At 35.0% G+C, this 18,411-nt stretch overlaps 1 protein-coding gene across 2 annotated transcripts; it reads left to right on the top strand.

The window, feature by feature from the left end:
- The first annotated feature begins 52 nt into the window (after positions 1–52).
- On the top strand, positions 53–17,964 carry plod1a (procollagen-lysine, 2-oxoglutarate 5-dioxygenase 1a). Of its 2 annotated transcripts, XM_077223792.1 has the most exons (20): positions 53–316; positions 806–1,026; positions 1,714–1,805; positions 2,644–2,777; positions 2,890–3,053; positions 4,720–4,832; positions 5,029–5,092; positions 7,557–7,654; positions 7,742–7,843; positions 9,323–9,454; positions 10,741–10,862; positions 11,019–11,123; positions 11,319–11,444; positions 11,677–11,818; positions 11,940–12,053; positions 12,178–12,243; positions 13,114–13,218; positions 13,311–13,457; positions 14,238–14,363; positions 17,307–17,964. In XM_077223792.1, the coding sequence occupies exons 2-20, from the start codon at positions 942–944 to the stop codon at positions 17,460–17,462; spliced, it is 2,193 nt and encodes a 730-aa protein (XP_077079907.1). In that variant the 5' UTR covers positions 53–316; positions 806–941; the 3' UTR covers positions 17,463–17,964. The 2 variants fall into 2 exon arrangements, with proteins under 2 accessions (XP_077079907.1, XP_077079906.1); XM_077223791.1 differs by lacking the exon at positions 53–316 and having other exon boundaries at positions 758–1,026.
- Positions 17,965–18,411: the final 447 nt, after the last annotated feature.

Raw genomic sequence — 18,411 nt, forward strand, 5'->3', positions numbered from 1 at the left:
ACTTAGCAGTGGAAGACGGAACTGATCCTGGACCAGTACATAATACTGACCTGGAAACTTCTAAACGGCTTTTGGGCACTAGTGATGACTGCTGCCTTTCCTGTTTTTTGAGTTAATGGATGTGAATGTTAAAAGATGACATTTTGCAATAAATATCGAGAAGCTTAGTGTTTTTTTTTTAATGTGAACAAAACCTAATAAACATGCTGCAAGATTTTAGATACCTTTATAGGGGTGTATTCAATAATATCTAAAAATAATTTCTGAATTTTAATAATAGGATTTGTATATTTAGATCTTTCCTGAACCACTAAAGGTATGGATTTATTGCATTTGTTTAATTATTTTTTTTGTAATGTATTTTATCTCTCGAGCTAGGTCTATTATAATATTTTGAAATACTGTACATTTTGTGACAAATTAACATCAAGTTTACTATAGAGAAAGGAGTTCAGTATATAACACTTAATATATTCAAATAATTTCTCAATTGTAATAATATGATTCTTATAATAAGATCTTTCCTGAACCACTAAAGGTTTATGGATTTATTGCTGTTTATATTTTATTTTATATTTGTAATGCATTTTTATCTCTGTGGCTTCATCTATTTTTATATTTTGAATTACTCTACATTTTAGTGATTCGAGTAGAAGAGAAATTTCAACTGGAAGGTAATACGTATAGCTATCCTTAAATGTCAGGTCAGGGAAAGTTGTCACATTTTGGGGGGGCAAGTTGTCAAGTGTTTAAATTTACGAATTGTTGTAACTGTCTGAGCTTTTTCTTCCTCTGCTCTGTTCAGGGATCGAGGGGTGGAGAAAGACAGAAGTGGGCAGACTGTGTGTTTGTACGGGAATATAACTAACTTTCTCTCGAGGAAAGGCCTTATTCCATCATTCGCCGTTACTGTAGACGTTTGAAGAATAACGGATCTGAACATGAGAGAAGTTCTGCTGTTTCTCGTGTGTTTGTTTGCGTCCCTTTCTCCGCTTCACTGCAGTCAGCAGGGCTTGATCCCCGGGGGTAAGGCTATATGATTTCAGCTTATCGCCGTCTTAGATAAACCACACCGCTTCTGTAGCTACATGATAATGTAAATCACTACTAACAATTTCACCATGATTCATTGTAAGGGTTCGTTGCAAACCTGACTTGCTAGGTAAAGTTAGCCAGGCGTTACGGACTCACGCCGCTGACGTGGACCCTTCGTGCAGATATCAGTGAAGAGATCAGTGAGTTTATAAGGATAAATTACAACAAAATTACACTAAAACGCTGCATACAGTTTACTTCATGTCTCAAACTGTAACGTTAGTTGTTCGCAATATGAGCAACAACAATGCGCAATGTGAGTGCAAAGGACATTTATTACATTGTACCTACGCGTAGTTTTCTTGTAACAGATTTATTGTCTAGGTAAACAGGCATGCTTTTAGATTGCATTGCAACAGGAAAAAAAACCACACACACATTAGCCTACATATGATTAATAAAAAACGTATTCGTATAAAGAAATGTTACTTTTGCGGCAGAACTGGCTTTCTTGCGGCTGGTTTAAATACTGGATACCTATGTTAATATTCCAGCTGTGCATGGAGTTCCTCACAGGAGACGTGGGAACCCCATTAGGATGTGCTCTTCCAGCACGTAGGCAGCTGTGGAGAAGTTTGACGGAGTTATCCACTCTGATTTGTGTTTCCTCTGTCTCAGGAGATCTTCTAGTGCTGACTGTAGCCACGCAGGAGACTGACGGCTTCAGACGCTTTTTGAGATCCGCAAAACAATTCAATTACTCCATCAAGGTAAGGAACCTTTTTTCCCAAAAGTTTCCCTTTGAAAAAGTAATGAACATATTGCAATGTTCAGCTAAACATTGAGCATGCTATTAAAGTGGAAAGTGGAAAGTTGTTTTTTAAGCGAATAAGTCTCTGCTTAACTTTATTGTACATCCAAGTTGTAATCCAAGGAAACGTATTTATAGGATTACATATTGCAATATATATTGCATTATGGCATTATTTTCAGGACAATCACATTTTCTTTCAAAGTGCTAATGATCATAAATAATTAAATAAATAATTATTTAATACAATGGCATATGCCTATAGTTCAAAAGTTTAGGTTTAGTTTTCTTAATACAAAATGTTATTTTTCATGATTCCGGGGTGAAATATGAGCCTGACATTTTTGTTAGATGGACCCTGTATAACACAGTTTAGTCAAAAGAAGCTTGTTTCCACCACTGAATAAATAATTATTGTGACTTTTTATCTCACAATTCTGACTTTTTCTCTAGGAATTGCGTGATATAAACTCTCAATTGCAAGTTACAAAGTCAAAATTGCGAGATAGTGCAAGTTTTTCTCTCGCAACTCTGACTTTTTTTTTTGCTCAGAATTGTGAAAGTGACGCGAAGGCCCAGTATGGCAACTAGGTTTAGATACTGTTTTCACTTCATATACTCTCTAACCATTTGGCCAGAACTGACCTGTGATATAAACTTGCAATTCTGACATTTTTTCTCTCAGAATTGTTAGATATAAACTCCCAATTATATTTTATTTTTATTCAGTGGCGGAAAACAAGTTTCCATAATAGTCTCCAGACAGATGCCTGACATTCTTTTGCCCTTTTTTGTAGGTTCTCGGAAGGGGTGAAACATGGAAAGGTGGAGATTACATGTCACCTCCAGGTGGAGGGCAGAAAGTGCGCCTGCTGAAGTCTGCTCTGGAGGAGATACACGAGGAGAACAAAGTCATTCTTTTTGTGGACAGGTAGTTATGTCCATTATATTTGGAGCATGTTGATATGCATTGTAGCCTACTCTTTCAAAGATCATTGTTGATCATTGACAGTAACAATTATTTACTCTCTGGCTTTCCACAGCTATGATGTAATCTTTTCTTCTGGTCCAAAAGAGCTGCTGAAAAAGTTTCAGCAGGCCAAACACAAAGTTGTGTTTTCTGCCGAGACTCTCATCTGGCCAGATCGTCACCTGGAAGACAAACATCCTCATGTCAGGGAAGGGAAGAGGTTCCTTGGAGCAGGAGGCATGTTTTTCTCTTTTTTCGATTATCGTTGTAGAGCCTTAGACATAATGAATGCCCTGTTAGCTTAATTTTGTATAGTTTTAGATCCAAAATGAATTTGGATGCAAAAAAAGTTATTGTTCAAGTCCTCCTGGGAAGTTTGTATTAACGAGTTGGAAATGCGTAATTACAACATCAGATGTGTTCAAATCACTTTAGTTGAAATAAGATGTCAACTTCTTTTTCTATAAAAGAGCAATATTATTTTACTCTACTAATCAAGAATGCACATTAGGTGTGTTTTTGCTTTTTTAATGTTTTTATGTAGGTACTGCAACCTTAATTGTTATATATATTCTATTGAATTTGTAAATTAAACTTAACTAGTTTTATTATGTATATATATACACAGCCTGGCCAAAAAAAGTTGTGGTTTGGCATAAGAGTCTATGATTGGAGCATTATTGCAGTGATTATTATGTTTCTAGCATGTTATATGTTTGGCAACAGTTCTTCTAACCCTAATTGATTGAGTGTGTAGCTTTTCATTTCTTAAACAACCATGTAGGAAGAAACATAATGGTCATATTCCAGGATAACAATGTCAAGATTCATCAGGCTCAGATTGTGAAAGAATGGTTGTGAGGATCATGAAGAATCATTTTCACACATGAATCTTCTCCTCTGAGTCCAGATCTTAAATTCATTGAAAGTGTTTGGGATGTGCTGGAGGAGACTTTACAGAGAGCTGGACTCTTGCATTGTCAATACAAGATCTGGACCAAAACTTGATGCACCTCTTGATGGAAATAACATCATAACACTCATAATTTTTGGGGTCAAGATTTTGTGTATATATATATATATGTATAAATTTACAATCAATACAGACACTACATTCATTGCATCCACCATGTTTTCTAACTGACAAACAAGACAGAAAGAGTATGATCTTTCCAACATATTTCAACACACCATATATTTGTCCACAAAGTGAAAGGAGTAAATTAAGAAATGAAATTTATTTAAATACAAAGAGGCTCTTTTTAGGACCATTATGATTGTATTTTTGTGTCCATTAACCACCCATCATTCTCATTACTGTAAAGCTGCAAAAAAATCAATTCCCTGTCAAGATACTATTAAAATTGTTAAATTAAATTACAACTATAATGTATGTACAATTGTACTTTACAGTTCTGATTACAGTAAGAAGAATGACTTTTGGTCAGAATACTGTACGGTGCATCTAACAATGTTTACCAATTCATCACGCATTAGCTAATACCAAACACACCACTAACAAAAATGTATTTAAATCTTATAATTCAGTGGTTGAATATAATTGCCATTAGCTCATTTGTAGAGAGTTTCATTTAGTAAGAATTGCTTATTAAGAAGTTTGAGGCTTCTTCCTTTTTTTAATGTCCTTTTTCAGTCTCTGAGGAATGTTTCACAAACATTCGAATTTATATGGTGATGTCAGAGATTAACAGCTGTGGAATTTAATCAGGACATCTGTATCGTCATCTGTGGCCTCTCTGAAAATTCACTCACTTCTATATTTGCATAATAGTTAAAAGATCAGTTTAAATCATCCAGTTTCACATCTAAACCAGATAATAACAAGTTTCGTGTCTATTTATAGGCATTTCTCATTCTAATGCTGGGTGTTTTCTTTCTCTAGGCTTCATTGGCTATGCACCCAACCTTAAAGAGATGCTTTCTGACTGGTCAGGAGCTGATAGTGACAGTGACCAGCTCTTTTTCACCAAGATATATATCAACCCAGAGAAAAGAGTGAGTGTTTTGGTATAGTTTATATTTTAAGTGGTGGCAACCATGGTGTGGTTTCATACAACTTTATTGCTCTGTTTCAGGATGTTTTGCCTCGTTTACAGAAAGCACATTCAAGTTCACAGTTTTCAGTAATGGCACATATTAAATGTGTGTACGCTGCGTTTTGAGATTTTCTTCTCTGTCATTTCCTCTTTAGAAGTCCATAAATATAACTGTGGACAACAAGTGCAGATTGTTCCAGAATCTTCATGGAGCTCTTGGTAAGTGTATCATTTTGTGTTCTTACAGCCTGCTTTGGAAACATCACCGTTATAAGATTTTAATTGGAGAGGAGTTCCAACATGAACTCTGTTGAGACTTTAAAGATGCTTCTGCAAAATTCTCACTAGCATCAGCTCTCTGAAGGAGAACATCCTGTTTTATACTCTCCAAAAGTGCTGCGTCAGTAGAGTTCTTGCTCTCTGATACCTGCTGGGAAGTTTCCTCTTTCTGTAACCTCTCATTTTAATGAGGAATCGCTAATGAAATGCTTTGCTGAGGGTCTCAAATGCTGATTGGTTTCATGTGAACTAAAGCTCTTGTGTTTGAGTTTTAAGCTGTTTTCTGCTCGGCTGGCAGCTGTAGTTTTGACTCACTGCCAGATTTTGGGAGGAGAGCGAGTTTCCCAGTTGCCTGTAATGGCATTTGTGGCTGGAATGCTAGAGCTAACGGTTAGATGTGCTTGTGGACACGTACACCATCTCAGCAGGATGTTACAACCCAGGTGTGCGACACTGTAGCTACTGTATATTTGGGCTTAAAGAATACACAGTACATTTTGTCTGGGAAAAGGCTGTTATAGCACCATAAATATTTAGGTATGCTTTCATTTGTGTGAGATTAATAACCATAAAGTAACCATAATTTAATTACCATAATTAAATTTTCATTTTGAAATTCATAACAAATTTATATATGTTTGATTCAGGTCTGGGAAAATTAACTTTTTTTCTGGTTCCAAAGTGTATTTTGATAGAATTGTGCATTGTAGTGCTACCTTCAGTTTATTTAAACCACCTTGAAGGGATAGTTCACCCAAAAATAAAAATTCTGTCATTAACTACTCACCCTCATTTCGTTCCAAACTCGTAAGAATTTCATTCATCTTCGGAACACAAATGAAGATCTTTTTGATTAAATCTGAGAGCTTTCTGTCCCTTCATTGAAAGAACTACCACTTTGATGCTTCAAAACGTTCATAAAGAGATCGTAAAACTAATCCGTATGAATCGAGCGGTTTAGTAAAAATTTTCTGAAGAGACACGATGATGAGCAGATTTAATTTAGACTTTTAGTTACAGACATTGATCAGCGAACATAAACAGATGCTCAATCAAACCTGCTTAACGCACGAGAACAAACCTCTTGCTGAAGCTCAAACGTGCTGCGTAACACGAGAATGAACCTCATTGGTTCTTGCAGAAGCTCAAACGTGCTGCATAGTCAAGTCAAGTCACCTTTATTTATATAGCGCTTTTTACAATACAGATTGTTTCAAAGCAGGTTTACTTTATTTTAACAGTAAAATAATGTTGTAATAATATTGTTAAATATAAAATTAAATGTCCCCAACTAAGCAAGCCAAAAGCCAATGGCATCAAAGGCGAAGAAAGGCGAAAAAGGCGACACGAGGGGCATAAGAGGCGTAACACGAGATTGAACTTCATTGGCGCCTGCACGTCAAGCAAAAATGCTTGAGCTTTTGTTTATTATAACTGATGAATTGATGAATGTTTCTATGGGAATAAAAGCCTAAATTCTTGAGGAAATCTGTTCATCATATTAAGCGATCGAATCTCTTTAGAAAATTTGGACTAAACGGCTCAATTCATATGGATTCGTTTTACAATCTCTTCATGAACTTTTTGAATCTCAAAGTGGTAGTTGCTTTCAATGGAGGGACAGAAATCACTGAGATTTCATCAAAAAGATCTTCATTTGTGTTCCAAAAATGAACAAAAGTCTTACGGGTTGGGGTGAACTAACCCTTTAATGCCTGTCCCCGAATACCAGTATCATTTTTTAATCAATCTAAGAGTATGTTATGATCTATAGTGTTGAACACAACACTAAGATCAAGTAAAACTAGTATTGAGATTCAGCCTTTGTCAGAAGCTAGAAGTAAGTCATTTGTAAGTCATTTTACCGAGTGCAGTTTCTGTATTATGATAGGGAATCCTGATTGAAATTTTTTATAGATAACATTTTTGGAAAGAAAGAACACAATTGAGTGGACAGACACGTTTTCTAGAATTTATATAAATATTGATGTAGTGAATTTTAGTAATAAAACTTTTGGAATTAAAAAAGAAGAACATTAAGAAACTATAAAGAAAGGAAACATTAAATTGTGAATTTTGCTATGAATCGCTCATTCATCCTAATGGTGATATCAGGTCCATTGGAATTCATGTGAACAGTGAAAAGTTCAATGTTTAAGCTTCAAAAGGCTGTTTCAAAAGCCTTTTTACTCTTTCAACATCAGAGTATCCATTACAGATACCCAAGAGAGATTCATCCAAACATTTGTGGAGGAAATCCATTATAAATAGGCCAGTGGATAATTATGACTATTTAACTACAGTGATTCAAACAGAATTCATACTTTAATAGATAACTGTAGAACTACATGATTATATAAAATATTAATATCTTTGAATAATTCTTTTTTTATTGCATGAACAGATGAAGTTGTGCTGAAGTTTGAAGATGGACGTGTGCGAGCCAGAAATGTACTATATGACACGCTACCCGTTATTATCCATGGCAATGGACCCACCAAAGTAAATCAGTTTTCTGTCATGATCCAAATAACTAAGCTATCTGTCTTCTTTGGTTTAATCATTTTTATTACATGCGGTTTCTTTCAGCTTCAGATAAACTACCTAGGGAACTATATCCCAAATCTGTGGACATTTGAAACTGGCTGCACAAATTGTAATGAGGATCTGCGTCCGCTTTCTGGACTCCAGGTGGGTCTTAAATTTACTACTATTACCACAGTTTCCCATTTGTGTTTTTTTTAAAATTATTATTATAAAAATAATCCTGAATCTTAATCTTAAGGCTAATTAGAGTGGTGCAGGTATGACGTTAGAACCCCGAAGACTAATTTGCCGCTGGTTCCTTCGAGATTTTCCTATACGGTTTTAAAATGGGGTTTTCCGATTTATGTGTAAAGCCTGTAGTAAACATAACTCGACTATACTTTGACGTTTTGTTCTTGTTGCATTCATTAAGGTATTGCTGTTTTTAGACTGTTTTATTAAATGATTTTAAGTCCACTTTTACAGATCCCCACTTGACATGAAGGTAAAGAAAAAGATATTGTGGTGAGCCGCAAATTAAAGGGATAGTTCACCCAAAAAATGAAAATTACCCCATGATTTACTCACCCTCAAGCCATCCTAGCTGTATGACATTCTTCTTTCAGACGAATACAATCGGAGTTCTATTAAAAAATGTCCTGGCTCTTCAAAGCTTTATAATGGCAGTGAATGGCCGGTTTCTGTTTTTCGAAGTCCATAAAGTGCATCCATCCATGATGAAAGTGCTCCACACGGCTCTGGGGCTTTCTGAAGTGAAGCGATCCGTTCGTGTAAGAAAAAGATTTACATTTAAAACTTTATTCACAAAAATAACTAGCTTCCGGCAGACGGCCTATGCAAGTCGGACTAGGCAAGGCAAGTTTATTTATATAGCACATTTCATACACATGGTAATTCAAAGTGCTTTACATAGAAGAAATTAAAATAGTCATTTTTACATTTACATTTAGCTGACGCTTTTATCCAAAGCGACTTACAATTGCTATGTATGTCAGAGGTCGCACGCCTCTGGAGCAATTAGGGGTTAAGTGTCTTGCTCAGGGACACATTGGTGTCTCACAGTGGATTCAAACCCGGGTCTCTCACACCAAAGGCATGTGTCTTATCCACTGCGCCATCACCACCCCTAAAAGAAATAAGTCAAAAGAAATAAGAATAATTAAAAATAAAAAATAAAATACAGTACAAATAGTGGGATGAACAGTGGCACAGTGCTCATTCATTAAATTTTTCTTACACGATCATGTCGCTTTGCTTCAAACGGCCTTTTTTATGGAGAACTTTTATCATGGATAGATGCATTTTTACGGATTTAACAGAATTATGCCATTAACTGGCATTATAAAGCTTGGAAAAGCCAGGACATTTTTTTTTGTATAACTCCGATTGTATTCGTCTGAAAGAAGAATGTCATATACACCTAGGATGAGTTGAGGTTGAGAACTGGTGTTACCATCTTTAGTCACATTAAGTGTTATTGTTGATATTGATATTTACACTATAAGCATTCATAGACTCTTCTGTAGAGTTAAAACATATGCAATTCAGTTTAAAAGAAGCTTTAGCTGAATAATTGTTTGGTGTATTAATTATTTGCCTGTTTGTTTTATTTTTCGTCTGCAGGAGAGTGAATATCCTGTAGTGGTCATTGGGGTCTTCATCCAGCAGCCCACCCCCTTCCTCACTGTGTTCTTTGAGCGCTTACTTACTCTCAAATACCCTAAAAAACGGCTCAGATTATTCATTTATAATCAGGTAAAATATTATGTGCAGATTTATAACACCTGTATGCACTTTTTTAACAGTTAACATGAAACAATAATGAACTAATAACTAACAACTTTTATTAATACATTTTTAAAATGAAATGTTGTAATTGTTAACATTAGTTAGTGAACTAATATTAATAAATGTTTTATTAATGCTTTAAAAATTGTATTGCTCATTGATAGTTCATGTTATCTAATGTTTACAAATATTACCAGCTGAGCTTTTGAAATCTGACAGTCTTTATTGGAATCTATCTTACGAGACATAATGTGCTAATTCTATATAAAATATACAATTTAAATACCAGCTTGCTAGCAATAACATCATTTTCTACAGTGCACAGCGGATTAGTTCCTGCTGTATCAGTAGCCAATGAGCTTGCATGCTCAAACATTTGCTGTAGCAGTGTATAAACCCACTTTTAGAAACACTCCATCTTCCCCAGCTCCACCTGTATAGATCTGCTGTGAGTAAAGGCCCCGATATACTCACGGGGAAGATCCTTTTTGTTCTTCGCTTAGGGGTAAAATGAAGTTTGAAATACGTGAGCAGCGATATACTGTTATCAAACATCTGACGCCGGCCACAGAGCTGAGAGCATCGTTTAGATGAATATGTAAATATGTGCTGCACGCTTTCCTCTCAATAACAAAATAAACACACAACAACATTGAGAAAACAGCAAGCATTTTCTTATAAAGCATAAGAAAAGCATCTGATCATAGGAAACGTGGATATGTTTGCACGAGCTCTGCACGTTTATATAGCACTTATACAATAGATATCTTAAAATCAAGCAGCTTTACCGTATTTAACATGAAATACAGTGTCAGTGTCTCGTTTCATCTGAAGCACAACTTAATTTTATACTATACAGCAGCTCTCTAGTGTATTCATGTTTTCACTCGTGGACGTTTGACCTCGACGGACAGGAGAAATGAAGAGGGGAAAAAAGATTTCCACGTGAAAGACCAAACATATAACATTGTTATATCTATTATGATGCCAAACACTTTGAGAGTAGTCTTGACAGAACTAAGAGTTACGTGAAACAGAACATGTGAATAAGATCAGTGTCGGGAAACTGATATTCCTGTCCTGTCCTGTTTAATACAGTGTGCCTGTTGAGTATCATAATCACGGCAGGTTTTTTTACTTTATTTGTTAATTAATCGGATTGCCTACGTTGACGTTCATTTTTGTAATTGCTCTTTTTTTAAATTCAGTACATAATAATGAGGGACAATACTTCTGAATAATTTCTTTTGCAGGAATCACACCACGAACAACAGGTGCGTACATTTCTAGAGCATCACGAGTCTGAATACCAGGGTGTGAAGCTGATTGGACCAGAGGAGGATATAGATCCTGTGACCTCACGTAATATTGGCTTGTAAGTGTGCTTTTTAAATTCAGTATTTATCTTTTACAGAGTACATTTAAATATGGTGCGCCTAAACACCACATGGGAACCTGGGAAACAGTTGTACAAATAGCTCCTCTATGCTTTAACTATCCCATTCATTCCTTTTTTATGTTTTTGTTGCAGCGATATGTGTCGAGACGACATTGACTGTGAATACTTCTTCAGCATAGAAGTGGATGTGGTTTTAAAGAATGAAGACACACTTAGAATCCTAATTGAGCTCAACAAGTAAGGGAATAATAAGACGTCTAGAATTGAATGTACTTGACAAATGAAAATGATCAATTTAAAAGTAATGTGTTTCTTTACTCGTTACCTGAAAAAAGTAATCTGATTATGTAACTCACGTTACTTGTAATGCATTACTCTCACTGTCTAATGTATTACTCATTAAAATGCTTAGTATTTTTATGAACCTCACAGGCCTTTCATTGCACCAATGTTGACCAAACCTGGGCGACTGTGGACAAACTTCTGGGGTGCGCTCAGTGCGGACGGGTACTACGCCAGGTCAGAGGATTACGTGGACATCGTTCAAGGAAACCGCGTGTAAGTTGATTTTTAGTTTGTTCTGTTATTTTAAACAGTCATGTGATATCATAGAAAATCCACAGGAATGTATGTATATGTGCATGTTTTTTATCTCAGCTATTTAATTTGAGTTATCATTTTCTTTAGTATTCTTTAGCATGATGATGCTCTAAAAATATGAAGAAGTCTTTGAAATTCATCAAACCAGGATAAATGGCAAATATGTGATCATTCTCTGGTGCCTCCACAGGGGTTTGTGGAATGTGCCGTATATCTCTAACATATTCCTGGTAAAAGCGGATGCATTGAGGACTGACCTCAAAGCTCCTGACCTGTTTGAATCCGCAACGCTTGATCCAGATATGGCCTTCTGCGCCAATGTTCGGAACAAGGTCAGACATGAAACTCAAAAATATATTGCACAAATCACCATAAGAAATCACTTAGTGACAAATGTAACAAACTACTAATTACTTTGCTGCCACTTTGCTGATATTTTTTTTTCATTCCTAGGGCATCTTCATGTTTATAACAAATATGCAGACTTACGGTCGAGTTTTATCAACTGAAAATTACCAGACAAATCATTTGCACAATGATCTCTGGCAGATCTTTGAAAATCCTGTGGTAAGATAAAATATAATTTCAGACAATATTTGATCAAGTATTATACAAGATATTCTTGCTCTATTGTTAATTTATTTACTCTTTGTTTTTCATTAATGTTCCTAATTCTTTTTCCGTGGAATAGGAATGGGAGGAAAGATACATTCATGAGAATTATTCAAAAATTTTGAGAGATGGGCTTATTGAAACGGTGAGTACTTACACAAAGCATACAATAATAGCAGCATTTTCTGAAGATTTTAACATTAAATACTGTATAGGATTATTATCCTGTCCATGAGAAGGTATAAAATGACTGTTCAAAAGTTTGGGATAAGTAAGATTTTCAACATTGATAATAATAAGAAATGTTTTTTGAGCAGCAAATTGGCATATTATACTGATTTCTGAAGGATCATGTGACACTGAAGACTGGAGTAATGATGCTGAAATTTCAGCTTTGATCACAGGAATAAATTAATATATTTGAAAATATATTAAAACAGAAAACAGGTATCTTAAATAGTAAAAAAATTTCACAATATTACTGTATTTCTGATCAAATAAATGGCGAACATCAGAGACTAAAAAAAAAAACATTTAAAAATCTTTCTGACCCCAAACTTTTGAACGGTAGTGTCTATTTTGGTAACTTTTATTTCGATGGTCCACTTTATACATTCTACTAACTATAAGTAACTTTGCAACTACATGTCAACTAACTCTCATTATAGTATTAGTAGACTGTCTGCTTAATCTCTGCTAACACTTTATTTTGATCCTCAACAACAGACATTCTAGTAACTTCGCAACTACATGTCAACTTATTCAAAGCCTGACCCTACCAGTCTACTAATACAATGACTGGTAGTTGACATGTAGTTGCGAAGTTACTTATAGTTAATAGTATGTCTAAAGTGGACCATCAAAATAAAATGTAACCTATATTATTAGGAGTTAGGGGTTTGTTAAAATCACCAAGGAGCAATAGTAATTGTGATGGCAAGCACCGCAAATGATTTTCAGTCTTTTGTAAAGTCATTATAATTTAAACTTTGCATATTTGTAATTCTCTGTGTAGCCGTGCCCTGATGTGTACTGGTTCCCTGTTTTCTCCGACGTGGCCTGCAATCATTTTGTTGAAGAGATGGAACATTTTGGCCAATGGTCAGGAGGTGCAAATGTGGTATGTTGTTGTTTTTCTCTGTTTCATCCACATGCTATTTTGCCTTACCATAGTATTTCTTTGAGCAAACAGGTTTTTTTTTTTACTTTTAGGACACTAGAATCCAAGGTGGATATGAAAATGTCCCCACTATTGATATCCACATGAATCAAGTGGGCTACGATAAAGATTGGCAGAAGTTCCTTTTGGATTATATTGCACCGGTCACCGAGAAAATGTTTCCAGGGTACTACACAAGGGTAAGCCTTTCTTTGTTGTCCTGACATTGAAAAACGAATTATTATATTTGTATTCAAGTAGTAGACTAGTGGGCAAAAGTTTTAAATAATTAAGATTTTTTTTTCATGTATTTAAGCAAGGACACAATAAATTGACTGTTAAGACATTTATAGTGTTAAAAAAAATATATATTTAAAAATTTGTCCTTTTTAACTTTCTATCCATCAAATCATCCAAGATTCAACAAACATATTAAGTAGCAAAATCTGTTTTTAACATTGATAATAAAAAGAATTTTGTTAATAATTGAGCACCAATAATAATTGATGATAACTGAACATCAAATCAGTATAGTAGAATGATTTCTGAAGGATCGTGTGAGACTGAAGATGGAGCTTTGCCATCAGAGGGAATTAATTATATTTTAAAATATAATAAAATAAAAAACAGTTATTTTAAATTGTAACAATATTTAATTTTTACAATATATTACAAATAAATACAGCCTTGGTGAGCATAAGAGATCTTTATTATTAACTTTGAACAGTTGTGTAAATATTAGACATTCCTCAGTATTCAGTTGGGTGATGTACCTTAAAGTCAGTATGAAGCGGTGTTCACAATCTATTTTATTGCCATACATGCGACATATTTCTGGCGAAACAAAGATCTTTGAGAACTCAGGATATAATGAGTTCCAGAATGGAGGTCTTTCTATGTTTTGCTTTGGTCCAGCTGATCCTCTACACGTGAAAGCTGCATGATGACTCTGCATCTGTCTGTGTGATTGTCTCCTGCAGGCTCAGTTTGATCTGGCATTTGTAGTTAGATATAAGCCTGATGAACAACCTTCATTAAGACCACATCATGACGCTTCCACTTTCACCATCAATATAGCTCTCAATCAAGTGGGGATTGATTATCAGGTGAGTAAACTATGAGCTATAATGTTTGGCGGTGCTGTACACAGTTTTCTTTTTGTTAACCCTCTGGTGTTGCACGTGTGGCGGTCAAAAATGACGATTTTTTATTTTATTTCATTAATATCAATGTTACATATTTTAGTTAAATAATAGTTTTTGTTTAATATTTTAGTGGATTTGATGGTACTAAATTATATTTATCGAATAGTTATGATCTATTTATTACCTGTTAATTACTTTTTGAGCATAGACCGTCATAGATGTCATAAATCATGAACGATTTGGAGCACAGACTAAATTGTGGTCTCACTTGGCAGGTTATTGCTGTTTAAAATATAACTTTAATTATATAACTTAATTAATTATTTAGTTACAACTAAATGGTCAAAAAGTGAAACTATTACTATTTTAATATTTTATACAAAATATATATCTTCCAAAAAATTTTTTACTCTAAAACTGACATAAACAAGTTGTGTTCCAAATTTGAGGTTGATATCATAAACAATTTGCTTTCAGTAAGATTTTGTTTGCGCGTAGTACCAAAAGTTTCACCTAGATGAAATTTGCTTCCCATTTGTTTCCAATGCAGTAATTTTAACCGCAAGCAGTAAGTATGACTATATTGTCAGGACCATTGAACCTATTCAAATCATGTCCATGATTTTTTTGTGTGTTAACATAGCAGGTCCCAAAACCTTGAAAAAAAACAAAAACGTAAATTTACCGAACAGCACTAGAGGGTTAAATACTTGGTTTTTTACACAATTGTGTCGTTTATATTGACCAAGTGCTTTTTTTTATATTGGTCTTATTGAAAATCATGGTTTCCGATCTACATCTACATCAATTATTTGTATTCTACACAACCAATTTCAATTTCTCTCCTAAACTTGATTTCCTTGCTTTCAATGAATTAATTCTCTAAAATTTTGACATAACTGAAACTGTAGTTCCCAGCATACTTTGCATGGGACTTAAGACAACTCTTAAATATGATCTTTCTGACATGACATGAACGTAATATGAATTTAACTGTTTGGCTGATGATGTTTAATGTCCTCGACAACCTCCCATTTAGCCACTTGTTAGCAACCACCTTTTACAAGACAAGTAAAAGCTTAAAAAAATCACAAGAGGGTATTACTGATGTTTTATATTGTACAATAGAACGTGTGAATATATTGAGCTTGTGTTCACCACAGATCTTATTTCAAGCATTTAACTAAATAACAAAAAATCTTTATTAACAGTAAAAACAGATTTTTTTTTACTTCAGGACGATGGAACTGGAAAAGCTAAAATGCTAACTTGTTTCCGCGTTTTTTGGACTACAAAAATACATCATCCCTGCACCGCTCTGTATAGTAGCTGGCTAATATGATCTTATAATTCAGTGATGTGGAAAACACACACACACACACACACACACACACACACACACACACACACACACACACACACACACACACACACACACACACACACACACACACACACACACACACACACACACACACACACACACCATAGACGTAATGGTTTTTATACCGTACAAACTGTATATTCTATCCCCCTACACTAACCCTACACCTAACCCTACCCATCACAAACTTTCTGCATTAAAAAAAAGGGGAAAAAAGCCACAACATTAGCCCTATTCGCACGGGATAAGTATTACCTGGTGACCTCTAGTCATTTGTAATAATTGCAGAGTTTGTCTGAGATCTTAATCCGGTGCGAATCGGCCATGTCTGTAATTTGTAAAGTAAAAATTCCCCCGCAAATTACCTACTATATTTCTCCGAACACCGAGTTCCTGTGATAATATTAGTCCCGTACCAATCGCCATCTCTGTGATTTGGCCGGATCGTATATAATTTTCTTTCAAGGTTTTTGTTTCATGTGCGCCTTTTTATCCATCTTTCGCGAAAAATGGAGGCTCTGTTGGAGTGTTTTGATAGTATTTTGGGTGCTGGGTCATATCGCTATACACAACTACACAATTTGCAGAAAGAGAAAGCTGAAAATCATCAGAAGAGCAAAAACAAAATGAATGATTAGATGGAGATGAATGACATGTATAGCAGCATGCGCTAAGGAACTTTATTCTGTTTATGTCATAATATATCATACAGCTAGACCTATAACGAAAAGACATTTCCAAGCAACAGCCTATTGACATCATATCCGGGAGATAAGTCCGTAGATTTGAGTAAAATCACAGGCTTCGGTTATCCCGTGCGAATTCGCCACATGAAATTCAGATGTGGGTGGGGTAATTTCTAAATCACACGAGGTCCCCAGATAATACTAATCCTGTGCGAATAGGGCTTTAGTATGAGTTATAAGCTGGGGGCATAGGGACCAAAAAATATGCCCCACAAGCACAAGGATTAAGGAATATTTATTCCCTATAACTAAAATTTCTGACATTTTGTCCCAATAATTTAAACATAATTCGAGAAAAACTAATAAAGCTGGCTGTAACAAATGAAACAAATGAAATTTAAAACATTTCTTTTTAAATTTGGTCCAATGTTTAATTTTTTCAGTGTAGTTTTGTATACAGAATATAAACGTACAGTACTATAAACGTAGGGTTTCATATCTTAAATTTAAGGTATGCCAACTGTTGGTTTGTAACATGTTCATGTTGTAACACAGCAGCATGTCTTGACCTGCAGCTCTCCCGAAAGCTTGAGATGTGGAGACAGGCAGAAACTTGCTCAGATATCTAAGTGTTGGAACACAGATGAGTCTCTGGCATGGGATAGGCTTTCATTCTATTTTTTTGGGATGTAAATTATTATAGGATTATCCGTCTTGTTTCTATCCTTTTTTCGTGTTTGTAAAGTGAAATTGTTAACTTTTGTTTCTGCTATTTTGAAGCAGTTTGATAGAGCAAGAGCACATTGTATTAACAATCGATGACTTCCTGTTCAGGGTGGCGGCTGTCGGTTCTTGAGGTACAACTGCTCTGTTACAGCTCCCAGGAAAGGCTGGGCACTCATGCACCCTGGACGCCTCACTCACTACCACGAGGGTCTGCCCACCTTAGAGGGGGTCAGATACATCTCTGTCTCATTTGTGGATCCTTGAAGTTCTTTTTATTGGAAACTTGAATTTGCTTTGATTTCAGAAGACTCTTGAGTACATAGTGCTACTCGAGTCTAGAAGAATGATCAACAAGAACATTTTGACACAGTGCCTTACATTGTGAATATGTCAATGTATATATATTTTCCACATTTTTTGTTACATAAAGGCATCTTTTGATAATGATCGATGAATGTTGAGAGCAGTTTCACATCACTATGCAATATGTCATGTATATGCAATGGCATTTTACTGATTTATTTATTGTCATTTATCGAAGGGTTTATTCCATATAGATGATATGGATTTCAATAATGTATCTGTCCTTGCTTTGACATTCACAAAGTTGTTTTCATTATTGATGCCCTTCAAGCAATTGGTGAGCTGTTTGAAAATAATCCGACATATGGTTTGTTTTCTGCTTAATGTTGCTTGTTCTTGTCTTGTTTATGAATCAGTCATGCCATGAATTTTGGAAGAAAACAATAAAAAAGAGAAAATTCCATAATGGTTAATGGTACAAATATGCCCACCCCCTATGAAAATTATGTCATCATTTATTTCATGCTCTGTCATGCTCTTCTCTCACTGCTCAAGGAACACTCATCTGAAAATAAGAAACTATTATTTTTTATTATTAGCTTTAGTATCAAAAATTGAATCCTTCCCACATAACCTACATTTTCCAAAATTTTTTTTAAGTAAACACTGAGTTCACTGTCTTGGGCACTTCTAGAAAATGCGTTTACCCTAGTCACGTGAGACCGGTGAATTTACACTTCGCTGGTGAGGATGGACCAATCACAGATTTGATGACTGGATTAAAAAAACAATGAATACATTAATATTAAAGTATTTTAAGTGGATTTGTGTCTGTATGTCATGTACAAAACATTTCAGTGAATAAAATCGGAATGTGCCTCCATGAAGGATTGGCTTTTATGTACCGCTG

The sequence above is a fragment of the Siphateles boraxobius genome, unplaced genomic scaffold (genome assembly GCF_051911475.1).
Source record: "Siphateles boraxobius isolate OS27281-9 unplaced genomic scaffold, OSU_SipBor_1 9, whole genome shotgun sequence".
NCBI lineage: Eukaryota > Metazoa > Chordata > Actinopteri > Cypriniformes > Leuciscidae > Siphateles > Siphateles boraxobius.

Bases quoted from the DNA above. Each gene is read 5' to 3' on its own strand.
- plod1a (XM_077223792.1), top strand. From the start codon at position 942: ATGAGAGAAGTTCTGCTGTTTCTCGTGTGTTTGTTTGCGTCCCTTTCT. The intron at 13,219-13,310 runs GTATGTTGTTGT...TTTTACTTTTAG, and splicing joins GGTCAGGAGGTGCAAATGTG to GACACTAGAATCCAAGGTGG. The intron at 14,364-17,306 runs GTGAGTAAACTA...CTTCCTGTTCAG, and splicing joins AAGTGGGGATTGATTATCAG to GGTGGCGGCTGTCGGTTCTT.